The 21,958-nt window shown below is 42.5% G+C and overlaps 1 protein-coding gene across 5 annotated transcripts in view; it reads left to right on the forward strand.

Moving 5' to 3' along the window:
* Positions 1-21,958, forward strand: part of ARHGEF9 (Cdc42 guanine nucleotide exchange factor 9) — a 277,350-nt gene that overhangs the window by 214,388 nt on the left and 41,004 nt on the right. For all 5 annotated transcript variants that reach the window (XM_027836028.1, XM_027836022.1, XM_027836035.1 and 2 more), the window contains 3 exons: positions 9,818-10,009; positions 15,536-15,715; positions 20,930-21,162. In XM_027836028.1, the coding sequence (XP_027691829.1) occupies positions 9,818-10,009; positions 15,536-15,715; positions 20,930-21,162 (605 nt within the window). The remainder of the gene's footprint in view (positions 1-9,817; positions 10,010-15,535; positions 15,716-20,929; positions 21,163-21,958) is intronic.

Raw genomic sequence — 21,958 nt, forward strand, 5'->3', positions numbered from 1 at the left:
AGAAGGCAAGGATTTGTTCTGTGAAGTTTGGATTCAGTCAAAGGGCCACACTTGAGGATCTAGAAGGCAAGGGTTTGTTCTGTGAAGTTTGGATTCAGTCAAAAGGCTGCACTTGAGGATCTGGAGGGCAAGGATTTGTTCTGTAAAGTTTGGATTCAGTCAAAGGGCCACACTTGAGGACCTAGAAGGCAAGGATTTGTTCTGTGAAGTTTGTATTTGGTCAAAGGGCCGCACTTGAGGATCTAGAAGGCAAGGATTTGTTCTGTGAAGTTTGGATTTGGTCAAAGGGCCACACTTGAGGACCTAGAAGGCAAGGACTTGTTCTGTGAAGTTTGGATTCAGTCAAAGGGCTGCACTTGAGGATCTAGAGGGCCACATGTGGTTTCAGGCCACAGGTTCCCCACCCCTGGTACTGCTTTCTCCAAGTGGTTGCTCTGTCCATGGATGCAGAGAGGCAGCAAGTCCTCTGTGATTTAAAGTCTTACAGAGTTGCGTTGAAGAGTTCCATGACTTACCAGTATGGGTCAGAGGAGGGATTGGAGCCAGGTTTCCTGAAGCTGCTTGCTGTATGACCTTGAACTGGTTGCTTCCCTTCCCCGGACCTCAGTTTCCTTCTCTGTAAAGTGAAGAAGGTTGGATTAGCTCTTCCAGCTCTAAATCTATGATCCTAGGTCCCTTGCCTTCCCTGGGCCTCAGTTTCCTCCTCTGTAAATGAGGGTGGTTAGAATAGCTGGCATGAGAGTCTCCTTCCAGCTGTAGATCCCAGGTCACACTCTCAAGGACCCTTTCTTACTAGGCCCTTCAGTGTTCAAAGTCCCCTCCCATCTCAGACATTCTGTATTTTCAGGTCCCTTCCAGTCCTGGTGTTCTGTGCTTTTCTGGAATTTCCAGGGCCACACGTGAGGTCTGCTTCCCACTGTTCTGTTCTGCATTAGCTGCCCTGTCCCACTCCCCTGCTCCTCTGTTCCCCAGCCCCAGCCCTAAGGCTCAGCAGACCCCAGGCTGCCAGAAGCAGCTGTGTTCAGCCTGGGCTGTGTTAAACCCCTTGGTTCTACAGGCTCACTTGGTTTAAGCCAGCATTGTCAAAGCTTGGAGAAACTAATGGGATATTAGTGGGTGAGGCTTTTACTGTTAAAAATAGGCCGCCTCCTGCCGCCTCAGCCATGTTGGCATTCAGTAGTGTGATAATTCTTCTCTGAGGCAGCCAGTCCCTTGGCTGATCAGAACCCCCAGTGTGCTTTATCGATTGCACCAAAGACCACTGGGTAACATACGGCAGGTGTGATTCTGACCTTTCAGGAAGCAGAAAAAAGGAGTCTGAGGGGAGGTTGGCCCGGTGGGGTGGGGCCTTTGTGCAATCAGCCATCTGAATCTGACTGCAGTCAGCCTCTAGCTCCCCTCATTGAATGAGCCGGCCTTCCTTGGTACTGTCCAAGGCTCGGACCCAAGACCAGCTAACAGCTGGCAGGACTTGAGCCATTTGTAACTTAACGCTGCTTTCCTAACAATATCCCTGTCAGGTTGGAAGAGTATGTACTGACTTTTGCTCCCATTTCACCAGTGAAGAAACTGGAAATCCAGGAGGGAAAGAAACCTGCTCCTTGGGCACCAGGGGCAAACCTGAGATTCTAGCCCAGAGCTTCCAACCCCTAAGCAAGCCAGGTCCCCACGTGACATTCCTTACAGCAAGGTCATCTAGCCTCCAGTAGAAGGAATTCAGTCCCATAGGGACTGTCAGATCTGGGAGGGATCTTAGAACAGGGACTATCAGAGCTGAGAGGGATCTTAGAACAGGGAATGTCAGAACTGGAAAGAATCTTAGAACAGAGAATGTCAGAAGTGGGAGGGACCTTAGAACAGGGAATGTCAGAGCTGGGAGGGTCCTTAGAGATTGTCTTGTAGCTACATGATTTTTTAAAAAAAATTTATTTGTTTTTAGTTTTCGACCTTCACATCTGTAAGATTTTGAGTTCTAAATTTTCTCCCCTTCCCTCCACTCCCCCATCCCCAAAATGGCAATCTGATATAGGCTATACATGTATAATCATATTAAACGTATTTCCACATTAGTCATGTTGTGAAAGAAGAATCAGAACAAAAAGGAAAAGCCATGAGAAAAAAAAAGTGAGAGAGAGAGAAAATAGTATGCTTCGATCTGCATTCAGACTCCATAGTTCTTTCTCTGGATGTGGATAGCATTTTCCACCATGAGTCTTTTGGAATTGTCTTGGATCATTATTACTGTGTACAATGTTTTCCTGGTTCTGCTCACTTCACTCAGCATCAGTTCATGCAAGTCTTTCCAGGTTTTTCTGAAGTCCACCTGCTCATCATTTCTTATGGAACAAGAGTATTCCATTACATTCATATACCACAACTTGTTCAGCCATTCCCTAATTGGTGGGCATCCCCTCAAATTCCAATTCTTTGCCACCACAAAAAGAGCTGCTATAAATATTTTTGTATATGTGGGTCCTTTTCCCTTTTTTATGATCTCTTTGGGATACAGACCTAGTATTGCTGGATCAAAGAATATGAATAGTTTGGTTGCCCTTTGGGCATAGTTCCAAATTGCTCTCCACAATGGTTGGATCAGTTCACAACTCCACCAGCAATGCATTAGTGTTCCAGTTTTCCCACATCTTCTCCAACATTTATCATTTTCCTGTTTTGTCATGTTAGCCAATCTGATACATACGAGGTGGTACCTCAGAGTTGCTTTAATTTGCATTTCTCTAATCAGTAGTGATTTAGAGCATTTTTTCATATGACTATAGATGGCTTTAATTTCTTCATCTGAGAACTGCCTGTTCATATCCTTTCATTTATCAATTGGGGAGCTACCTTCTTTCCAGCACTATATTACTGCTTCCCTATTTAAGACCATTTACCAGTATAGTCATTTAAAACACTATGAAATTTTTAAAAGGCAATTCAGCTTGCTCTCATCTTTCTATTTAATTCCAGGCCCCATTAATTGTCTTACCTGTAGCATTAGTTGAAGACACAGTATCTTGATAGACCAGCTCTATGGGCTATCCATTCATCTGCATATCATAGTCTTAGCTATAGGCATTCTTCATCCACTTGGTTTTTCCCAAGTGGATAGTTACACAGCTATCTTACCTAACTCAAGTTCTCATTTAATTAATGAGCCTATTAATTAGCCTTGAGGACAGGGCACATTTTGTTTTTGTATGCAGGGCTCTTTAGATATAGTAGAGAAGGTACTTTAAAATGTTTCCTTGAATTGAATTGTTGTAATCAGTACTTCATCCACAAATCTGAAGGACCTCACCATCTATGGGAAGTGCCTCTGGGGATCAAAAATAAAAATCTTTTGTTTGGCTTTTAAAGCCCTTCTGCACCACCTGGTCCCATCTTACCTTTCTAGTTTTTACACTTTCTTCCCCTTCCCCTACTTTAAGATCTGGTGACACTGGCCCCCTTCCTCTTCCTCACACATAATACTCCATCCTCAGTCTCCTTGTCTTTGTACTGGCTGGCTTCCTTCAAAACTCAGCTCAAATCCCACCTTGTGTAGGGGGCCTTTCCTTGTCCCCTTCATTGCTAGGGCCTTCGCTCTGAGATTTCTTTTCATTTGCGCTATATATATCTGGTATGTTCAGTTTTTTTACATGCTGTCTCCTTTTAAACTGTGAGCCTCTGGAGGGCAGGCAATATGTTTTTGCAATTCTTTGTATCCCCACACAGTAGACGCTTAATAAATGCTTGTTGACTGACTTAATGTAGCCTAAAATTGCATTCACTTTCTTGGCTGTCGTATCCCATACTATTAACTCCTACTGAGCTTGCAGTTCACTGAGACCCCCCAGATCTTTTTCAGACAAATTCCTGTCCAACCACACTTCCCCTATCTTGTACTCTTGAAGTTGATTTTTTTATACTCAAGTGCCAGACTTTATATTTATCTGTATTGATTTTTATCTTATTCAGATGAGTCCAAGGATCTAGCCTGTCAAAATCTTTTTGGATCCTACCCACGTTATCCTCTCTGTTAGCTCTCCCTCCCAGCTTTGGGTCATTTGCATATTTGATGAGCACACCATCTAAGAGGCAGCTGGTGTCACAGTGGTTAGAGCACTGGGCCTGCAGTCAGGAAGACTGAGTTCAAATCTGACCTTTAACACTTCCTAGTTGTGTGACCCTGGGCAAGTCACATAACCTTTGTTTGCTTTAGTTTCCTCAATTGTAAAATGGGGATTATAATAACACCTACCTCCCAGAGTTGTCATTGAGGTTGAGGATTAAATGAGATTATAAATATTATAAATAATTATAAGGTACTTAACACAGTGCCTGGCACCTAATAGGTGATATATAAATGCTTATTCCCTTCTCCCCTTCCCTTTCTTCTCCCATCTATTCCTTTATTCAGGTCTTGGGTAAAAATGCCAAATAACAAAGAGCTAATATAGATGCCTCAGTGAGACCTCTGGCCCAGTGGTCACTGAACTGTTAACAGCTGCTCTTGGGTCTGTCCATTTTAACAACTCCTGAATCCATCTAATTGGATTATTGTCCAGCCCACATCTCTCCACCTTTTTCACATGACCAGCATGAGAGACTTGAGCCAGGGCTTTGCTAAAAGCAAGGTAAAAACATATCTTCAGCATTCCTCTGATCTTCTGGCATGGCAACCCTGTCCAAAAAAAGAAAGAAAGAAAAAGAAAAATGAATTGAAATGAGTCTGGTGTGACCTGTGCTTGCTAAAGCCTTGCTTAAACACGTCAATTGATGCAACTTTTTTTTTCAGACACTTGAAACTTGAAGAGGTGGGGATCTTTCTATTTTATACTTGAACTTTTTTTCTGTAAGTTTGTTATCAACATTCCTTAGCATTCTAAAGACTTTTCCAACACCAAAAGAAATGAAACATGTGATTCTACCTCTAAGACCAGAAGCGTCAAATGCCATAGTTTGGTCCTTCAAAATATTCTTAAATTCTAATCTTTCTTAATAATCCATTCGAGAATTTTCCCAGGAATCAGACCTCAAGTTTATAGACGTAAAGTTTGCACATTCTATTCTCATCATATTTTGAAAATCAGGACAACACTTGCCCTTCTCCAGGCTGGCAGTACCTTTCCTGTTTTCCACAATCACGGCAGCTTGGCTATTCCATCTGCCAGTTCATTTAATCCCTGAGGCTGTTGTTCATCTGGGCCACATGACTAATTCAGCCAGGGCAGCTCCAGAGGGGTTCTCTTACTATATCTCCCTACTTCTCTTGGGGATTTGAATGGCCCTCTTAGCCATATTTTCCTGTCATGTTGTGGAGGTCATTCTCCCCGACAGAGGAAACAAGAAATCAATGTTTTACCATGTAAATTGATTCGTGAGTTCCCTGTGCATCCACATTGACTTTAGAATTGTTTCCCTGTGTGTTTTGGGAGCTTCATTCTCAAGAAGTTCCTGTCCTACCAGGCTTGGCTTCCCCCATAGAATTTTGGTTCATGGGATCCTACCTTTTGAAATCTGCTGTCCTGAAATTGTATGGGCATTTCAGATGACCTCCAACTTTCTTTACCTTCTCTTTCACAAACTTTAGGTGGGAACAGTCTCTTCCCCACAAGTTTCTCATCATTTCCACTCCAGAATGTAATTTTTCCTTGTTGATTCCTCTAGCTTTGAAGTATCAGATTATCTTGAAGGCAAGTTGAGGAATGATTAGCTGCATTTGACAGAGCAATGTCTGAATAATTGAAATCTTCCATTATTGCTCTATCTTTCCTCTGTCTTGAGCTTGTGTTCTCAACGTGATTGGCAGGGCACTCCATTGTCTAGGATTTGTTCTGTGAAGTTTGGATTCAGTCAAAAGGCTGCACTTGAGGACCTAGAGGGCCACATGTGGCCTCAAGGCCTCTGGTTCCCCACCCCTAGACTCTAGATCATTTCTGTTTTTCTCTATTGGTCTTCACCCAAATGTTCTCCACTATGATTCCTCCTGTTTCTTGAATTTCCTCACATGAGTTTATCTTCTTAATATACAATGTATATTATATATTACAATACACAATGTATATTAAGAGTATATCTTCCTTATTTTCTCACTTTATTTTTCTGGCTTTTTTTTGCAACATGGCTAATATGGAAATATGTTTTGCATGATTTCACATGTATAATGGGTGTCATATTGCTTGCCTTCTCAGTGAGTGAGGAAGAGACTAGAGAGAGGGATAGAATTGGGAACTCAATTTTTTTAATGTTTAAAAAAAGAAATAAATCATTTTTAAAAAGAAATAAATTAAAAATAGAAAGATAATATCTTCTAACTATACTACCCCTATCTTCCTCCTCCCCACCCCCAGTGCTATTTACCCGTCTTGGGTTTTTTGAATAAGGTACATTCCTCCATAGCCATATTCCAATCATGAATTCCCTTCCATCATTTCTCAATGATACCTATGTGTCCAGTTGCCTCTTTACATTAAGACTGCTAGTATTTCTTGCTTGTTGAATAAACTTTCATCACTTGTGTATACTTGTTTGAGGACAGGGCTTTTATTACTGGTTTCTTTCTTGGAATTTATCTCCTGTGATCTTCTCGGTGTCTCAGATGGTATTCTTTGTCCTTTATTGTCACTGGTCTCTCAGTAGCTAACGTGGTGTGTATACATAAGGAGTTTTCTCTTCTTTCCAGACCACAATGCAATAAAAAAGTGTAATCAATAAGGGAAATCTGAAGAAAGGATTTGGCCTCAAATGGCAACTAAACAATTTAATCCTAAAGAATGAGTGGGGCAGAGTACAAATCAAAGACACAATATATAATTATATCAAAGAAAGTGATAACAATGAGATAGCTGGCCTGCCAATTCTTAGGAGATATGACCAAAACAGCTTTTGGGAGAAATCTTGTCTCTAAATACTTTACTTACATTAACAAGAGAAAGAAAGAAGATGTCAATGAATTGAAGATGCAACCCCTCAAAAAACCCCTAGAATTCAATAAATAACCTCCCAAATAAACCCAGGAATAGAAATTCTGAATATAAATGAAGATATAAACCACATTGAAAACAAAAAGCTATTGAGATAATCAGATGACTAGCTAATTTTCTTTAAAGACCAATAAAATAAATAGACTGACCATTAGTTAATTTGATTTCCACCCACCACCCAAAAAGAGACCAGATTACCAAAATTCAGAAATGAAAGCATGAGGGGACAGCAAATTAGGAAGAAATAAGGGAACTCGTCCCAAACTGTTATGCCTAATTATGTGCCAACAGAACTGAAAACTTAAATGAAATAGATGAACAATTTTTTGAAATATAAAATACATAAATAAAAATAAAATTAACAAAATAAGATTTTTTTCCCCAAAATAACCTGGTCTCAGAAACAGAAATTGAATAAGTCATAGATTATTCCTAAAGTGGAAGTGGGGGGACCCTGTGCCTCGATTAACTTATTTAAGTGAATTCTATCAAGCATTTCAAAAACAATCAATCCATATCATCAGTCAATAAGCAGTTATTAAGCACCGACTACGCTAAGTGCTAGCGATAGGAAGAAATGCAAAAGATAGTCCCTCCTCTCGGGGCTCACAGTCTAATGAGGAAAACAACATGCAAATAGAGACAGGATAAATTGGAACATTGTAAGTCAGAGACACCAAGTAGTTTGGCACTCCCCCAAAGTGTCTTTCTTCTCTGAGAGGAGTCCAATAGACTCTTTGAAGCCTTTGTTCATGGACTTCAATGAGTCTTTCGCCCTGTATGCAACAACCCACTCCAATGACCCCAAAGACATCAGCACTTGGATCGAGGCACTCTAACATACGTTGTTGTTGTGGTGTTGTTCAGTTGTTTCAGTTGCGTCCGACTCTCTGTGACCCCATTGGGGTTTTCTTGGCAAAGATACTAGACTGGCTTGCCATTTCCTCATCCAGCAACGTACATTGTTAGACATGGCCAGTGCTTTGGGTTGGTTCTTCTTGGTTGCAGGGGGTAAGTTCTATTGGTGATGAGGAGGAGTCATTGGGAAGTAACAATGATGAAAGTAAAAAACATCAATAAGATATTATTGGCTGGTTGATTTTTGTTTTTTCTAAAAAGTAAGTGACATTGAATGACATGAGTTTGAGGAGAAGAGTCCCTAGGATGCAGCTGCTGGAGAAGAAAATGGCTCTGTCTATATGTCCATATGGCTAAAAATATCATTGATGTGTCTTTGGTATTTGTGTTTATTCTCTTTGGGATTAGATAGAGTTGGGAAAGTAGATACATGAATTGATAATTTTTTATATCATCCCAGTCACCCTTTTTTCAATAGTAATAAGGTCCATCCCACTCCCACCTCCAAGTATTTGTCATCCTTTCCCTTTATCAGATCAGTCCCTCAGAGCACTCAAAACTATATTATTGCTAGCATGTACCATCTCTGTGCTTTTGTGGCCTAGCCCAACTGCTCGTCCTATCTTTGTTTTCTTCAGTGCTATTTTTATTTCCTCATGTAGCACATTAAGGCCTATGATGTTACAGTCCAAATGTAGCAACTGCATTGATTGCCATTGATAGAGAAACTAGTTTACTATAGAAATCTTGACAGATCTTTTCCATTTTTTGTTTTTTCATTGACCTTCCAGTTACATTCTTCAGTGTTTGGTATGTGGTTGTTTTTGTTGTTCAGTTGTGTCTAACTCTTTGTGATCCTGTGGACCTCTGTCCTTTGTGTTCTTGGTAAAGATACTGGAGTGGTTTGCCATTTCCTTCTCCAGTGGATCACCTTTATGTCAGAATACTCCATTATGACCTATCCATCTTGGGTAGCCCTGCACAGCATAGTTCATGGTTTCATTGAGCTATGCAAGCCCCTCCACCTTGACAAGGCAGTGGGATCCATAGACAAACAGAGGTTAAGTGGCTTGCCCAAGGTCATACTGCTAGGAAATTTCTGAAGCTGGATTTTAACCCAGGACTCCCTGACTCCAAGCCCAGTACTCTATTCCCTGAGCCACCTAGCTACCTCGAGTGTTTGGTATAATCTGGCCTAAACCAATTCATAGGATCATAGTTGGGTCTGTTGCTAAGCTTTCTGAAAATTTGTTTTTTCCTCTACTTACTGCTGTTTTATAAGGCAAAACTGCTAATGGTCTTCCATCATCTTTTATTAGATTTTACAAATGAGTTTGTCCCTCTAAACCAATATTGAACTTGGCTGCCACATCTCTTGTAGGGAGATTAAATGTTTTCTAGTCCTTTTTGGCCTTTTCTTTGTGGTAATTGATTTATTTCAGTTAAACTTCCTTAGAAAATTGTGACAGTCTATGTTGATATTTGTTCTGTTATCCAGTTCCCATTTTTCAGCATCAGCAGCTTGCTTAAATAAGTCAAGTTGGAGTTGCATCAATTTTCTAGCATGTCTTCTCCTTGTTATCTAATTTGGAAGTGATTTTAATACTTGCTCAAAGCATTTAATAGTCTACTATACATAGACTGTTGAGGTTTAGAAATGACTACCACATTGTTTGTTAACCAGTCACCAACCACCAAAATATAATCAATTTTAGTTTTTGTGTTATTTGACACTTGCCATGTCTGACACGTCCAGTTTCCATCATATAGGTGTACCTTCTGTATAATCAACAAGCCTTTGCTCCTTCCCATGTTTCTAGCCCTAAATCATGTTTTCTAGCACTTTTTCTCTCATCCTTCCCTTTGCACTGATAACACAATTAAAGTAAAGAAGGATTTATTTTGGAGACTCTTGCCCCAGGTTGGTCTGCCAGTGGTCGTTTTTGCCAGTTGCCTGGCTCATAACCACTCTTGCTGTGTTTTTCTCCTCTTAGCTGTGGGTGAACCAGGAAGACGGTGTGGAGGAAGGGACCAGTGAGGTACAGAATGGGCACCTGGACCCCAATGCCGACTGCCTCTGCCTGGGCAGGTCACTGCAGAACCGGGACCAGATGCGTGCCAATGTCATCAATGAGATCATGAGCACCGAGCGTCACTATATCAAGCACCTCAAAGACATATGTGAGGTAAGCTGAGGATGCCCCATGGGTGACAGAAGGTCAGGGACCTCCTGAATGGGGACATCTGGGCTCACTTACCAGCCCTACCTTTCCTTCATACCTGAAGTGAGACATTATCATTTTCTGGAGGCAATGGTTATGGTGGAAAGAGCTAGAGGACCTGGGGTTCAAGCCTCAGCCCTACCAAGTCTAGGTGTGACTTTGGCAACAAAACCTAACTTCCTTGATCCTTAATTTCCTCCTCTGTATGAGGATAAGAGGTGGGAGAAATGTCCTTTTTACAGTAAATTGTTATAGAACTATGAATTATAATTATTCTCTGTGCATCATCTTCCTCATTTGGAAAATGGAGACAATAAGAATTACCCTTGCCTGGAGCAAATGTGCAGGTCCATCTGGGGCCTTGGAATGCTATGGCCTGGTTCTCTTTCCTCTCCCAGTGTGATCTCTCAGGCCAAAGGTCATATATAAGCTCAGGAAACCACAGTTCTGTTCCAGGGGCTCCTTTCCTCCCCAATTAATAATCAATTTATTGATTAGGCTAACTGATAAGCAATCAATTGATGCTCAGTGTTTTCTCTCAGTAACCAAAGACAAAACCATGGAGATCACTGAATGCTTAAATACTTTTGGAAAAGTTGGTGCCCCTGATAGGTGAAAATCAACCCTGATTGGTGAGCAGTTAATGAGGGGGTGGATATATTACTGAGGAGGTAGGCTAAAAGTCTTCAGCTCCTTCTACTGAGAATGTGACTTGATCATGGGACTTAGCCCCCTCCAGCAATCTGAACAAAGGAATCTGGTTCTACCCAGAGCACTTTGGTTGGTTTTCTCCTTCATAATCTGGGTTCCCCTAGACTCCATTGGAGGGGTACAATGACATGGCTCATTTTAGGAAATGAGGGCTGGAATTCACCTAGACTACATTCTATTTACACTCTAAATAGAAATAAGGTCTTCTAGTTGGTTGGGGTCCTGCCCAAGATTACAGAGCAAGCACCCAGAAGATTTGTGCAATCCCTTGCATTAGCAATGTCCTTCAGAGACTGACTGACTGATCTGTGGGAACTGGTCCCTAAATGAGGAAATAGATAGGAAAAATCTCAATCCTAATTTAATAATTGGTTATTAATACAATAGAAAAATAATCACTTCCTGCACCTGCCTTGGCCTCTGTCTGCATACCTCTATCGAAAGAGAGATGCATTTGGAGCCAGTAGGCCCCAGTTTGAACACAGGCTGGCTCCTTCAGTTTTAACCTTGAATTCCTGTGATCTGGATGCTCAGGTAGGCACATACATCATTTAGCAGGGGATTCTGGACATGAGGGCAGGCATAATGAGCCATCCCCCAAATCCCCTGACCCAAGGCCTAGGTGTTTTTCCCTCTCTCTCCAAACTGCCCCCTGCCTCCTCTTCTAGGCCTTTGCTTCCTTCTTTCTAACTAGCCAACGGTTAACAGCTCCTGTTTCTTTAACGCTTCCCAGTTTGCAATAACCTGATTCCAAGGCACCTTTCTATGTATGGTTCTAAAAGACAGGAGAACCACTGAGCTCCATTGGTAGAGAGAGTTTTTCCACTAAGAGTTCCCTATACTGATGAAATCACAGGTTGGCCCCTCATCCATTTGTTGTTGTTGTTGTTGTTGTTTTTTCCATTTATTTAAACATTTTTTTCTTTTTTAAATTTTGAGTTCCAAGTTCTCTCCCTCCTTCCCACTCCCTCCCACACCCACTGAGAAGGCAGGCAATATGATATCAATTATACATGTGAAGTCATGCAAAACATATTTCCATATTAGCTATATTTCAAAAAAAGCAAGAAAAATAAAGAAAGTGAAAAAAATTGTGCTTCAATTTGCACTCAGAGTTCATCAGTTGTCTCTCTGGAGATGGATAGCATTTTTTCATCATGAGTCCTTGGAAACTGTCTTGGATCATTGTATTGATTAGAGTAGCCAAGTCTTTCACAGTTGATCATCATTAAAACTTTGTTGTTAGTATGCACAATGATCTCCCAATTCTTCTCACTTCACTTTATATCAGTTCATATAAGGTCTTGCTCATGTTTTTCTGAAACCACCCTCCTCATCATTTTCTATAGCACAGTAATGCAATGCTGGTTTAGCCATTCCCCGATTGATGGACATCCCCTCAATTTCCAATTCTTTGTCACCACAGAAAGAGCTGCTATAAATATTTTTGTACATATGGGTCCTTTTCCTTTTTCTTTGATCTATTTGGGATACAGACCTAGAAGTGGTATTGCTGGGTCAAAGGGTATGCACAATTTTATAGCCCTTTGGGCATAGTTCCAAATTGTTCTCTGGAATAGTTGGACTAGTTCACTACTCCACCAACAGTTCATTAGTATGCCAATTTTTTCGCTCATCCCCTCCAGCATTTTTCATTTCAGATAGTTGTGAGGTGGTACCTCAGAGTTGTTTTAATTTACATTTCTCTAATCAATAGTGATTCAGAGCATTTTTTTTTATGTAACTATAGATAGCTTTGATTTCTTCTTCTGAAAATTGCCTGTTTATAACCTTTGAACATTTATCAATTGGGGAATGGCTCTTATTTTTATAAATTTGACTAAGTTCCATACTCAGCATATATTTGAGAAATGAGGCCTTTATCAGAGAGATTTACTGTAAAATTTTTTGATATTATTTCATTGTCTGTGGCATCTTGTAATAATAATGTATAATTGCATAATATAGTTTCCTTGATTATCTTTTTTAATTTTTTAATTAGGTCTGTTTTTACTTTTGCATTGTCTGAGATCATGATTGCTATCCCTGCCTTTTTTACTTTGGCTGAAACATATTAGATTCTGCCCCAGTCCCTTATTTTTACTCTGTTTATGTGTCTCTGTTTCAAGTGTGTCTCTTGTAAGAAACATATTGTTAGATTCTGGTTTCTCATCCATTCTGCTATCTGCTTTCATTTTATGGGTGAAGTCTTCCCATTCACATTGACTGACTGTATTTCCCTCCATCCCATTTTCTTGTTTCTCCCCCCCTCCTTTTTATCCTGTCCCTCCTCAAAAGTCTATTTTGCTTCTAACCACTGCTTCCCTTAATTTGCCCTCCCTTTTATTCCCCCTTCCCCCTTTCTCATATACCCTTTTCCTCCTATTTCCCTATTGGGTAAGATAGATTTCTATACCCAACTGAGTGTGTGTATATATTCTTCTTCCTTTGAACCAATTCTGATGAAAGTGAAATTCAAGTATTGCCCATCCTACCCCCCCATTTTCTCCTCCATTGTAAAAGCTCTTCCTTGTGTTCCACTTTTATGTGTGATAATTTTCCCCATTCTACATCTCCCTTCTTACAGAGCATCCCTCTTTCTCACCCATTCATTTTTTTTTTTTTTTTTGGAAATCATTCCAACTGTATCAACTAAATCCTATGTCTTCTGCCTATGTAACCTCCTTTTAACTGCCCTAGTAACTTAGGAGTTACATGTATCATCTTCATAATGTATCATATTGGAATGTAAGCAGTTTAACTTTATTGAATCCCTTATGATTACTCTTTCATGTTTACCTTTTTATGCTTCCCTTGAGTCTTGTGTTTGAAAGTCAGATTTTCTATTCATCTCTGGTCTTTTCATCAAGAATGCTTGAAAGTCTTCTATTTCATTAAATATCTGTTTTTCCCCCTGAAGAATTACACTCAGTTTTGCACAATAGGTTATTCTTGGTTGTAATCCTAGCTCCTTTGCCTTCCCAAATCATATTCCAAGTCTTCTGCTCCTTTAAAGTGAAGCTGCTAAACCTTGTGTAATCCTGACTGTGGATCCATGATATTTTAATTGTTTTTTTTTTTTTTCTGGATGCTTGAAGTATTTTCTTCTTGACCTAGAAGCTCTGGAATTTGGCTATAATATTCCTGGGAGTTTTCATTATGGGATTGGTAGATTCTTTCAATTTCTGTTTTACCCTCAGGATCTAAGCTATTGGGACAGTTTTCTTTGATAATTTCTTGAAACATGATGTCTCAGTTCTTTCTTTGATGATGGCTTTGAAGTATCCAATAATTCTAAAATTATCTCTCCTGGATCTGTTTTCCAGGTCAGTTGTTTTTCCAATAAAATAATTCACATTTTCCTCTATTTTTTTTTTTATTCTCTTGACTTTGTTGTATTGTTTTTTGATGTCTTGTGGAGCTTCCACTGGTCCAATTCTAATTTTTAAGGAATTATTTTCTTTAGTGAGATTTTGTACTTCTTTTTCCATTTGGCCAATTCTGCTTTGTAAGGAGTTCTTTTCTTTTGTGAATTTTTGTACCTCTTTTACCATTTGACCTGTTCCACCTTTTAAGGAGTTCTTCCCTTCAGTGGATTTTTGTGCCTCTTATGCCATTTGGCCAAGTCTGTTTTTAAAGGTTTTATTTTCTTCATTTTGTGCTGCTTTTACCAAGCTGTTAATTCTGTTTTTATAATTTGCTTGCATCACTCTCATTTCTTTCCCCAGTTTTTCCTCTACCACTCATCTTTTTCTTTAACTTCCAGGAATTCTTGTTGGATTTGGGTCCAGTTAGCATTTTTCTTTAATGCATTGCTTTTAGCTGTTTTCACTTTGTTGTCTTCTTCTAAGTTAACGCCTTGTTCTTCCCTGTCACTGTAGTAGATTTTTATGGTCAAATTATTTTTTTAAAATTATTTGCTCATTTTCCCAGCCTATTTTTTGACTTTGAACTTTATGTTAAAGTTGGCTTCTGCTTACTCTGTGCCAAATTCCAGGCTTTTCCATGCTGCTGTTTTAAGAGCTAGTTCTGAGGGTTTGCAAGTTTTTGGTGTTTTTAAGGTGGTGTGATCTGGAGAGAGGTATGGTCACTGCTCTCCTGGTCTGTGCTCTGGTCTTTACCCAGGAAGGACCCCTGGTCCCTTGCAGCTACAAGTACTAGTGTCCCTCTTAGCCCTGAAACTGAGACCAAGGCTCCTGTTCCCTTGTGACTGACCACAAGCACTCCTTTCTACCCTGGAACTGTGACCCATAACTGTGTGTGGGCAATAATGTTGTCAGTCAGTGCCAGCTGGACCCAGTGCCAGCAAAGGCTCCCCTGTAATCTCTTTTTGACCAGTTGTCCAACCATCTCACCAACTTTGGGCTGAGAGCTTCTAAGGCTGCTGCGCTACAGCTGCTATTGCTGCTACCACACATGTAGGCTCTAGACAGACCTCTACCCTGGTGTCACACACTTCTCTGGCTGACCTCTTAAGTTTTCTTAGGTGGGAAAAATGTCTCACACTGACCTTTTATTGCCTCTGCCACTCCAAAATTTGATTTGAGGTGTCATTTTAAAGTTGTTTGGAGGGGAATGTTGGGAGAGTTCAGCTGGGTGACTATCCTTAATCTGACATCTTGGCTCCACCCTCTATTGGTTTTTAATTACTGGGGGTCAACTGGATGGCCTCGAGGATTCTGGGATGGAGTCTGACCTGTTACAAAGGGGAGAGAGGAGTTCAGCTGGTTGGCTCTCCCTGGGTAGCCCTTTGGCAATGTGTCCTTCCTTCCTGTGCAGGGTTACTTGAAACAGTGCCGAAAGAGGCGGGATATGTTCAGTGATGAGCAGCTGAAGGTGATTTTTGGCAACATCGAGGACATCTACCGGTTTCAGATGGGCTTTGTGCGCGACTTGGAGAAGCAGTACAATAACGAGGATCCACACCTCAGCGAGATTGGGCCCTGCTTCCTAGAGCATGTGAGTCCCTGTGGGTCCACTCACCTTGAGCTGAGTGGAGAGGAGAGGTAGGAGGCTTGGGAGGCTTGGGAAGCACAGGAGGGCCAGGCCACACTCACTCCTGACCTACATTTCAGACCTGCCCAGCATGAGGCAGTAGCAAGTGTTTCAAGCTTGGGTTTGGCCAGGCTGGGGATAGTAGGGGTGGGGGTGGGCACTGGCCCCATTTCCCAGCTCTTTTCCTCATTGGCCCTGTGACCTTGGGCAAGTCCCCTCCCTACTCTAGACCTGGATTTCTCTGTGAAATGGGGACACAATTGAAGCAGCATGGGATAGTGTGCTGTCTGTGTGACCCCACACCCCACACAGTCCAATAACTTCTCTGGACACTAGTTTCCTAACATGGTTGGAAAACAGTACCTTGAAGGTCCTTTCCAGCTCAGACCAACGACTTGATGAAACAGAGCCCTAGAGGGAACCAGGAGTCTGGAGGCCTCCCCATAAACATTCTCCTGATCCCATCTCTGCCCTTTTTCAGACAACAGGGGGCAGGCCAACATCAGTTCCTTGCCCTGGTGGCCACCTTCGTAAAAATTTGAAGATGATATCACTGTAGTTATATGTATCCCTTGATCTTCCTTGCTAATGTAGGGGGTCAAATGGTCTGGATGACCCCACATTGCTAATAACCCCCAAAGAATCTCCATTTAGCTTGAGTAGATGCTGTTTGATTTGGTTTTTAATCCAGATATTGACCAGCCTAATGACTTTGTTCCCATAGCTGTGTTTCCTGAGCATTTGTAGACAGACCATAGGAAATGGGGCCAGATACAGTCTGGGGGTCCTTAGAGAAATTCCAAATTCAAGTTGAACAAATACCTGGTGTGCAGGTCGGGCTCTGGGCAGTCACAGGCTAAGGGTATGGGGGATTAGAAATGCATGTGCAGCTAGATTACTACTGTGGTACAATGGCTGGAGCATTTGGCTTAGAATCAGGAAGATCTGAGTTCAAATTCTACTTCTGATACGAGCTGGGTCACCCTGGGCAAGTCACTTCACTTCCCTGGGCCTAGGTTTCCTTCTATAAATGAGCAGGTGGAACATGATGGCCTCTAAGGTCCCTTCCAGCTCTAAATCTGTGTTCTAGACCTAGAAGCTAGATTAGACTATCTAATCTAACCCCTATCATTTTACAGAGAAGGAAACCCAGGGAAACCTTGTCATTTTGCCACATTCATAGAGGTAGTAAACATCCAAAGTGGAATTTGAACCCAAGTCCTCACACTCTAGAACCAGAGGTCCTTCCTCAGTCCCTTTCTGCCTCCCACATTGTTCTTCCTTCTTTCTTTCATAAACCTGGCAGTTATGGAATCAGCCTAAGCTATAAATGGCCACAGGGGGCCTATTGCTCTTCCTTGAGGGATATTCAAGGACTGTCTTAACTTAGGCCAGCTAGAACCTCGTGGAGGTCCAAGTCACCTCCCTGGAGTGGGTGATGTCCAGGCTCACCATGAACCTACTGAAGCATTGGGTTTAGGAGAGCCTCAGCCATGGCTCGACCTCCCCAGTCCAGAAGGCCATCTCAGCTGGGAGAGTTGCAGGAGACAAATGTTTTGACAATGCTCTCTGCTCCCTCTCAAAATGTGGCCTCTCTCATCATCTGCTTGAGTGCCTCCCCAACGTGATTTCTTTCTGCCCCCTCCCTAGCCCATGGCCTTGGTTACCCTGCAAATTCGGGCTTGCTTTTCCCAATCACAACTTGGCTTCTTTCCCCTAGAGGTCCTCTCCCTTGGCCACTAATACTAATAGCCATTAATCATTGGTAACACCTGTGCCTAGCATGCAGTAGGTACTTAATAAATGCTCATTGCCTGATCTGTTGGCAAGTGAGACAGATTGTCGGTGTGAGGCAAACTGTAATATCCCTGTCCCATAGGGAAGATAGAGCTAGTCTCCATCAGTGCTTAGGGGAAATTAATAGGGCAAAGGCTAGAAGCCTCCTGGGCCAAGAAGAGAGTCCAAATGGTATGCTGTAGGAGGCCAGGGTTCAGCCCAAAGGCCAGGCAGGAGACAGGAGGTGTTCACAGCAGCACTCGAAAGCCAGGGAGACCAGCATGGGTTAAATGAGGAAGCATCACCCAAATGATGTTTTCTTACCCAACTCATTGGCAACATGGGATCGGGAAGGGCCCCTGGAGTAAGAAGACCTAAGGGAGAGAGGAGAGGGGGTGACAATCTGATTCCCTGCCTCTGATGCTTCATACCTGAATAACCTGGCCTAAGTCATTTCCCCTCCCTGGGCCTCAGTTTCCTCCTCTGTAAAATAAAATAGAGTGGGATGAGATGGCCTGGGTTCCCTCCCAGCTCCAGATGTAGGACTGAGAGGTAGCTTCATCCCGTACTGTCAAACTCTAAACAGCACTGATCCTTACAGCCTGCAGATTGACTTTGAAAACCACAAATGAATATTCTCTTGGTATTGTATTTTTATTATTTTGTTAAACGTTTCTGAATGATGTATGCATTTGGATGGGGCTGGACTCAGTGGTGTAGGGCACTTGCAGGCTGCCAGGCAAGTAGTGAGTTTGCTACCTCTGCTTAGATCCCAGAATCATAGAATGTTCCACGTAGAAGGGACCTCTGAGGTCATCTCCTCTAGCCCTCTCATTTTACAGAGAAGGAGACTGAGGCCTGGAGAGAGGGAAAGGGAACCTGGCCAAGGTCACCACAAGCAAGATTTGAACCTAGTGCCTCTGACCCCAAATCAGGTGCTCTTTCCATCACACCGCTATGCTATTCCTTAGCTCAATATTCGAATTGCCTTCAGCCCTCCTGCTCTTCCCACAACCTGCTGGGCATAGTCTTCTTCCACCCTTCCTTGTTTGCACACTGGGGCTCTGGTACCCTAGCGAATATCCAGGGGGCATGGCCTTTCTTTTTTTTTTAAGGTTTTTTTTTTAATTTTAAGGGTTTTCTTTTTAGGCAATTGGGGTTAAGTGACTTGCCCAGGGTCACACAACTAGTAAGTGTCAAGTGTCTGGTCTGAGGTTGGATTTGAACTCAGGTTCCTCCTGACTTTAGGGCTGGTACTCTATCCACTGCGCCACCTAGCTGCCCCTAGGCATGGCCTTTCCTATGCTCTAAAGGAGCCTGGGAGATGCTACCTCCATCTGAGCTCATATGTGCTCAAGCATCCCAGAAAAGAGGCCTAGGCTCAGTCAGGAAGCATGAGATAGGCCAGTGAAAACCAGGCAGTGACCCTTCATCCAGGACTTCTGACCCTTTGTTGTGTCCTGGGGCCCCCAGCCCTTGGGCAGTCATTCTAGTGATGCCTATGGACCCTTTCTTAGAATCAGGTTTTTAGATGCACAAAATAAAATACAGAAGATTGCAAAGGAAGCCAGTTATATCAAGATATGGTTATCAGGATATTTGTGTTTTTAAAAGCCAAGTTCATGGAGCTCAGGTTAATGACCCTTGGGCTAATCACATTTCCTGCAGGAGCTGAGCGGTAGGAGGCAAACAGGAGGATGGTAAGGAAGGAGGAGAAGGAGGAACAGGGCTGGGACCAAGGCCATGGCCAACCTGACTGGCCTGAAAGTTAGCTGCAAAACTGTCTTAGGGCTAAAGGATGGGCTATATTGGTGGGCCCCTAGAAGGGAGAGAAGGAAGAAGAAATTCAGCAGGCAGCATCTAGAGGAGGAGGGTTCTCATTGCCCTGACACTCTAGACCCCATTGGGTGACTTGCCCCAAGCCTGGATGGAGCCAGAGGGCCTGTGTTCCAGTGCTGCCTCTGCTCATTTCTCCCAGTGTGCCCTTGGGCAAATCACTCCCCTTCTCTGGGTCTCAGTTTCCTCCTCTGTAAAAGGAGTGGATTGGACGAGATAGTATTACAACTCTCACTCCACCCCAGCTTCTTCCCTCTTCAATCTTCCCCTCGGTTTCCTTTTTATTTTTTAGTGTTATTAAAAAAAAAAAAAGAGCCTTTGGATAGTTCCAAGTCAGGTTCTCAGCCTTATAAGAGGAAATTTGGGGGGTATGTACAGTAAGTCAAAAGAGCCCTGAATTTAGTCAGAAGACCTGGTTTTTGAAGAGTCCTGGCCTTGCTAATTCTTCCCAACTGGACTTGGAGCAAATCTGTTCCCCTCTCTGGACCTCAGTTTCTTTCTCTGTAAAATAAAGGGCTCAGACCAGTGGCTTCTGAGGTCCCTTCTAGGTCTAGATGTATAATCTCTATGTGTGATCTTGGGCAAGTCTCTTTCCCTCTGTTTCTAAGGGGCTTGGATTCGAAGGCCTCTGAGGTCTTTTCCATCTCTGAAGTTCTATGAACTTATGATTTGATTGTTTTTTGTTTGTTTCTTTGTTTCTTTGTTTGTTTCTTTGTTTTTGGCTAGGCAATGGGGTTAAGTGACATGCCCAGCATCACACAGCTAGGAAGTGTTAAGTGTCTGAGGCCAGATTTGAATCCAGGAATGGTGCTCTATCCACTGTGAACCTCTAATTTGAGGGGATTATTGCTTGAAGTCAGGGAGTGGGAAGTGAACAAAATAGTTTATCATGTGCTTGACCCTGAGGATACAGGTATAGTTCTTTCAGCATATTGGCCCTATGTTACCCAGAGCTGCATGTGTGGCTTTCTCAGAATTCAGCCTGGAGAGCTGTGGGCATTTCTGAAGAGCATGTCCTCTCTAGGAGCCCCAAAGTGAATAGGTATGGGCCTAGGTGGGGTGGGGGCTCACAGCTTTTGCGAGTAGCACAGATGCTATGATGGAGTTGAGGTTAGCAGAAGGAGGTGTCAGTGGGGTCTCAAATCTAACACAAGATTTCTGATTGGGGAGGTTGCTATAATATAGTCTTTCTTTACCTTTTGTGTCATGGACCCCTTTGGCAGTCTGCTGAAGCCTGTGCATCTATTCCTAGAATAATATCTTTAAATGAATAAAATAAAATCTATAGGATTACAAGGGAAACCAGTTGTATTAAAATACAGTTACCAAATATTTTTACAGCAACTTTAGGGACCACCAGTTAAGAACTCATACTGTAGCATAAGGAGTACTGGAATGGGTAGCTACAAATCCTTGAACAAGCCCTTTTCCCTTCCTGAGCCTCAGTTTCCCCTTCTGTATATTGGAGGGGTTTGGACTACTTGACCTCTAAGGTCCTTTCCCAGTACACTGATCCAATATCCTCATGTTGCCTCGTCCCCTTGCCTTATCTCTTTCCCCCTGCAGCAAGATGGCTTTTGGATCTATTCGGAATATTGTAACAACCACCTGGATGCATGCATGGAACTCTCCAAGTTGATGAAAGATGGCCGCTACCAGCACTTCTTTGAAGCTTGCCGCCTGCTGCAGCAGATGATTGACATTGCCATTGATGGCTTCCTCCTGACCCCTGTGCAGAAAATCTGCAAATATCCACTACAGCTGGCAGAACTCCTGAAGTACACAGCCCAGGACCACAGGTAAGCTGCCTGGCCTGTGCAGGTTGGCAGCCTACTAGGGTACTACTACAGTACAGTAGGCCAGAGGCCCTGCTCCAAGTAGAGCCACACTAGGGGTGAAATGGGGGGGCTGTGAAGGATACTTTATGAATGCCTGCATTCTAGTGCTAGCTTAAGCTATGGGACCTTGGGCAAGTTGATCGTTCTTTCTGAGTTTGTTTGTTTTTCTGTGAAATGGGCATCATAATGGCTACACTGCCTGCCTCACTGGGGAGTTAGGAAGATCAAATGAAGCAATGTGAAAGTACTTGAGAAAAGTGTGCTATAAGCATGAGTAGTATTATTACTTCCATACTGTGCTGCCTTCTAGTCTGTTTGACCTTAAGTAACTTAACCTTACTAGGTCATTCTTTCCTCTTCTGAAAAATGACTGAGTTGAACTTCAACAACTGGTTTGCAGCCAGAAAACATGGTTTCGAATCCTAGCTTTGTTACTAACTGTGTGACCTTGGGCAAGTCATTTCAACTTTCAGGGCCTCAACTTCCTCCTCTATAAAATAAGGGAAAGTCAATGGTCTTTGTGGTCTCTTCCAGCTCTAGACCTAGGATCCAATGTGTGACCTTGGGCAAGTCATTTAATTCTCAGCCTCAGTTTCCTTTTCTATAAAAGGAGAGAGTTGCTTGGGCCTTCCAGTTCTACTTTCTCTATTCTAAGGGCCCTCCCAGCTCTGACCTTCCCTGTTCTGAGGCCCCTCCCAGCTCTGACATTCCCTGTTCTGAGGCCCCTCCCAGCCCTGACATTCCCTGTTCTGAGGCC

This window comes from Vombatus ursinus, unplaced genomic scaffold (genome assembly GCF_900497805.2).
Source record: "Vombatus ursinus unplaced genomic scaffold, bare-nosed wombat genome assembly UNPS02004423.1, whole genome shotgun sequence".
In the NCBI taxonomy this organism is placed as follows: Eukaryota; Metazoa; Chordata; class Mammalia; order Diprotodontia; family Vombatidae; genus Vombatus; species Vombatus ursinus.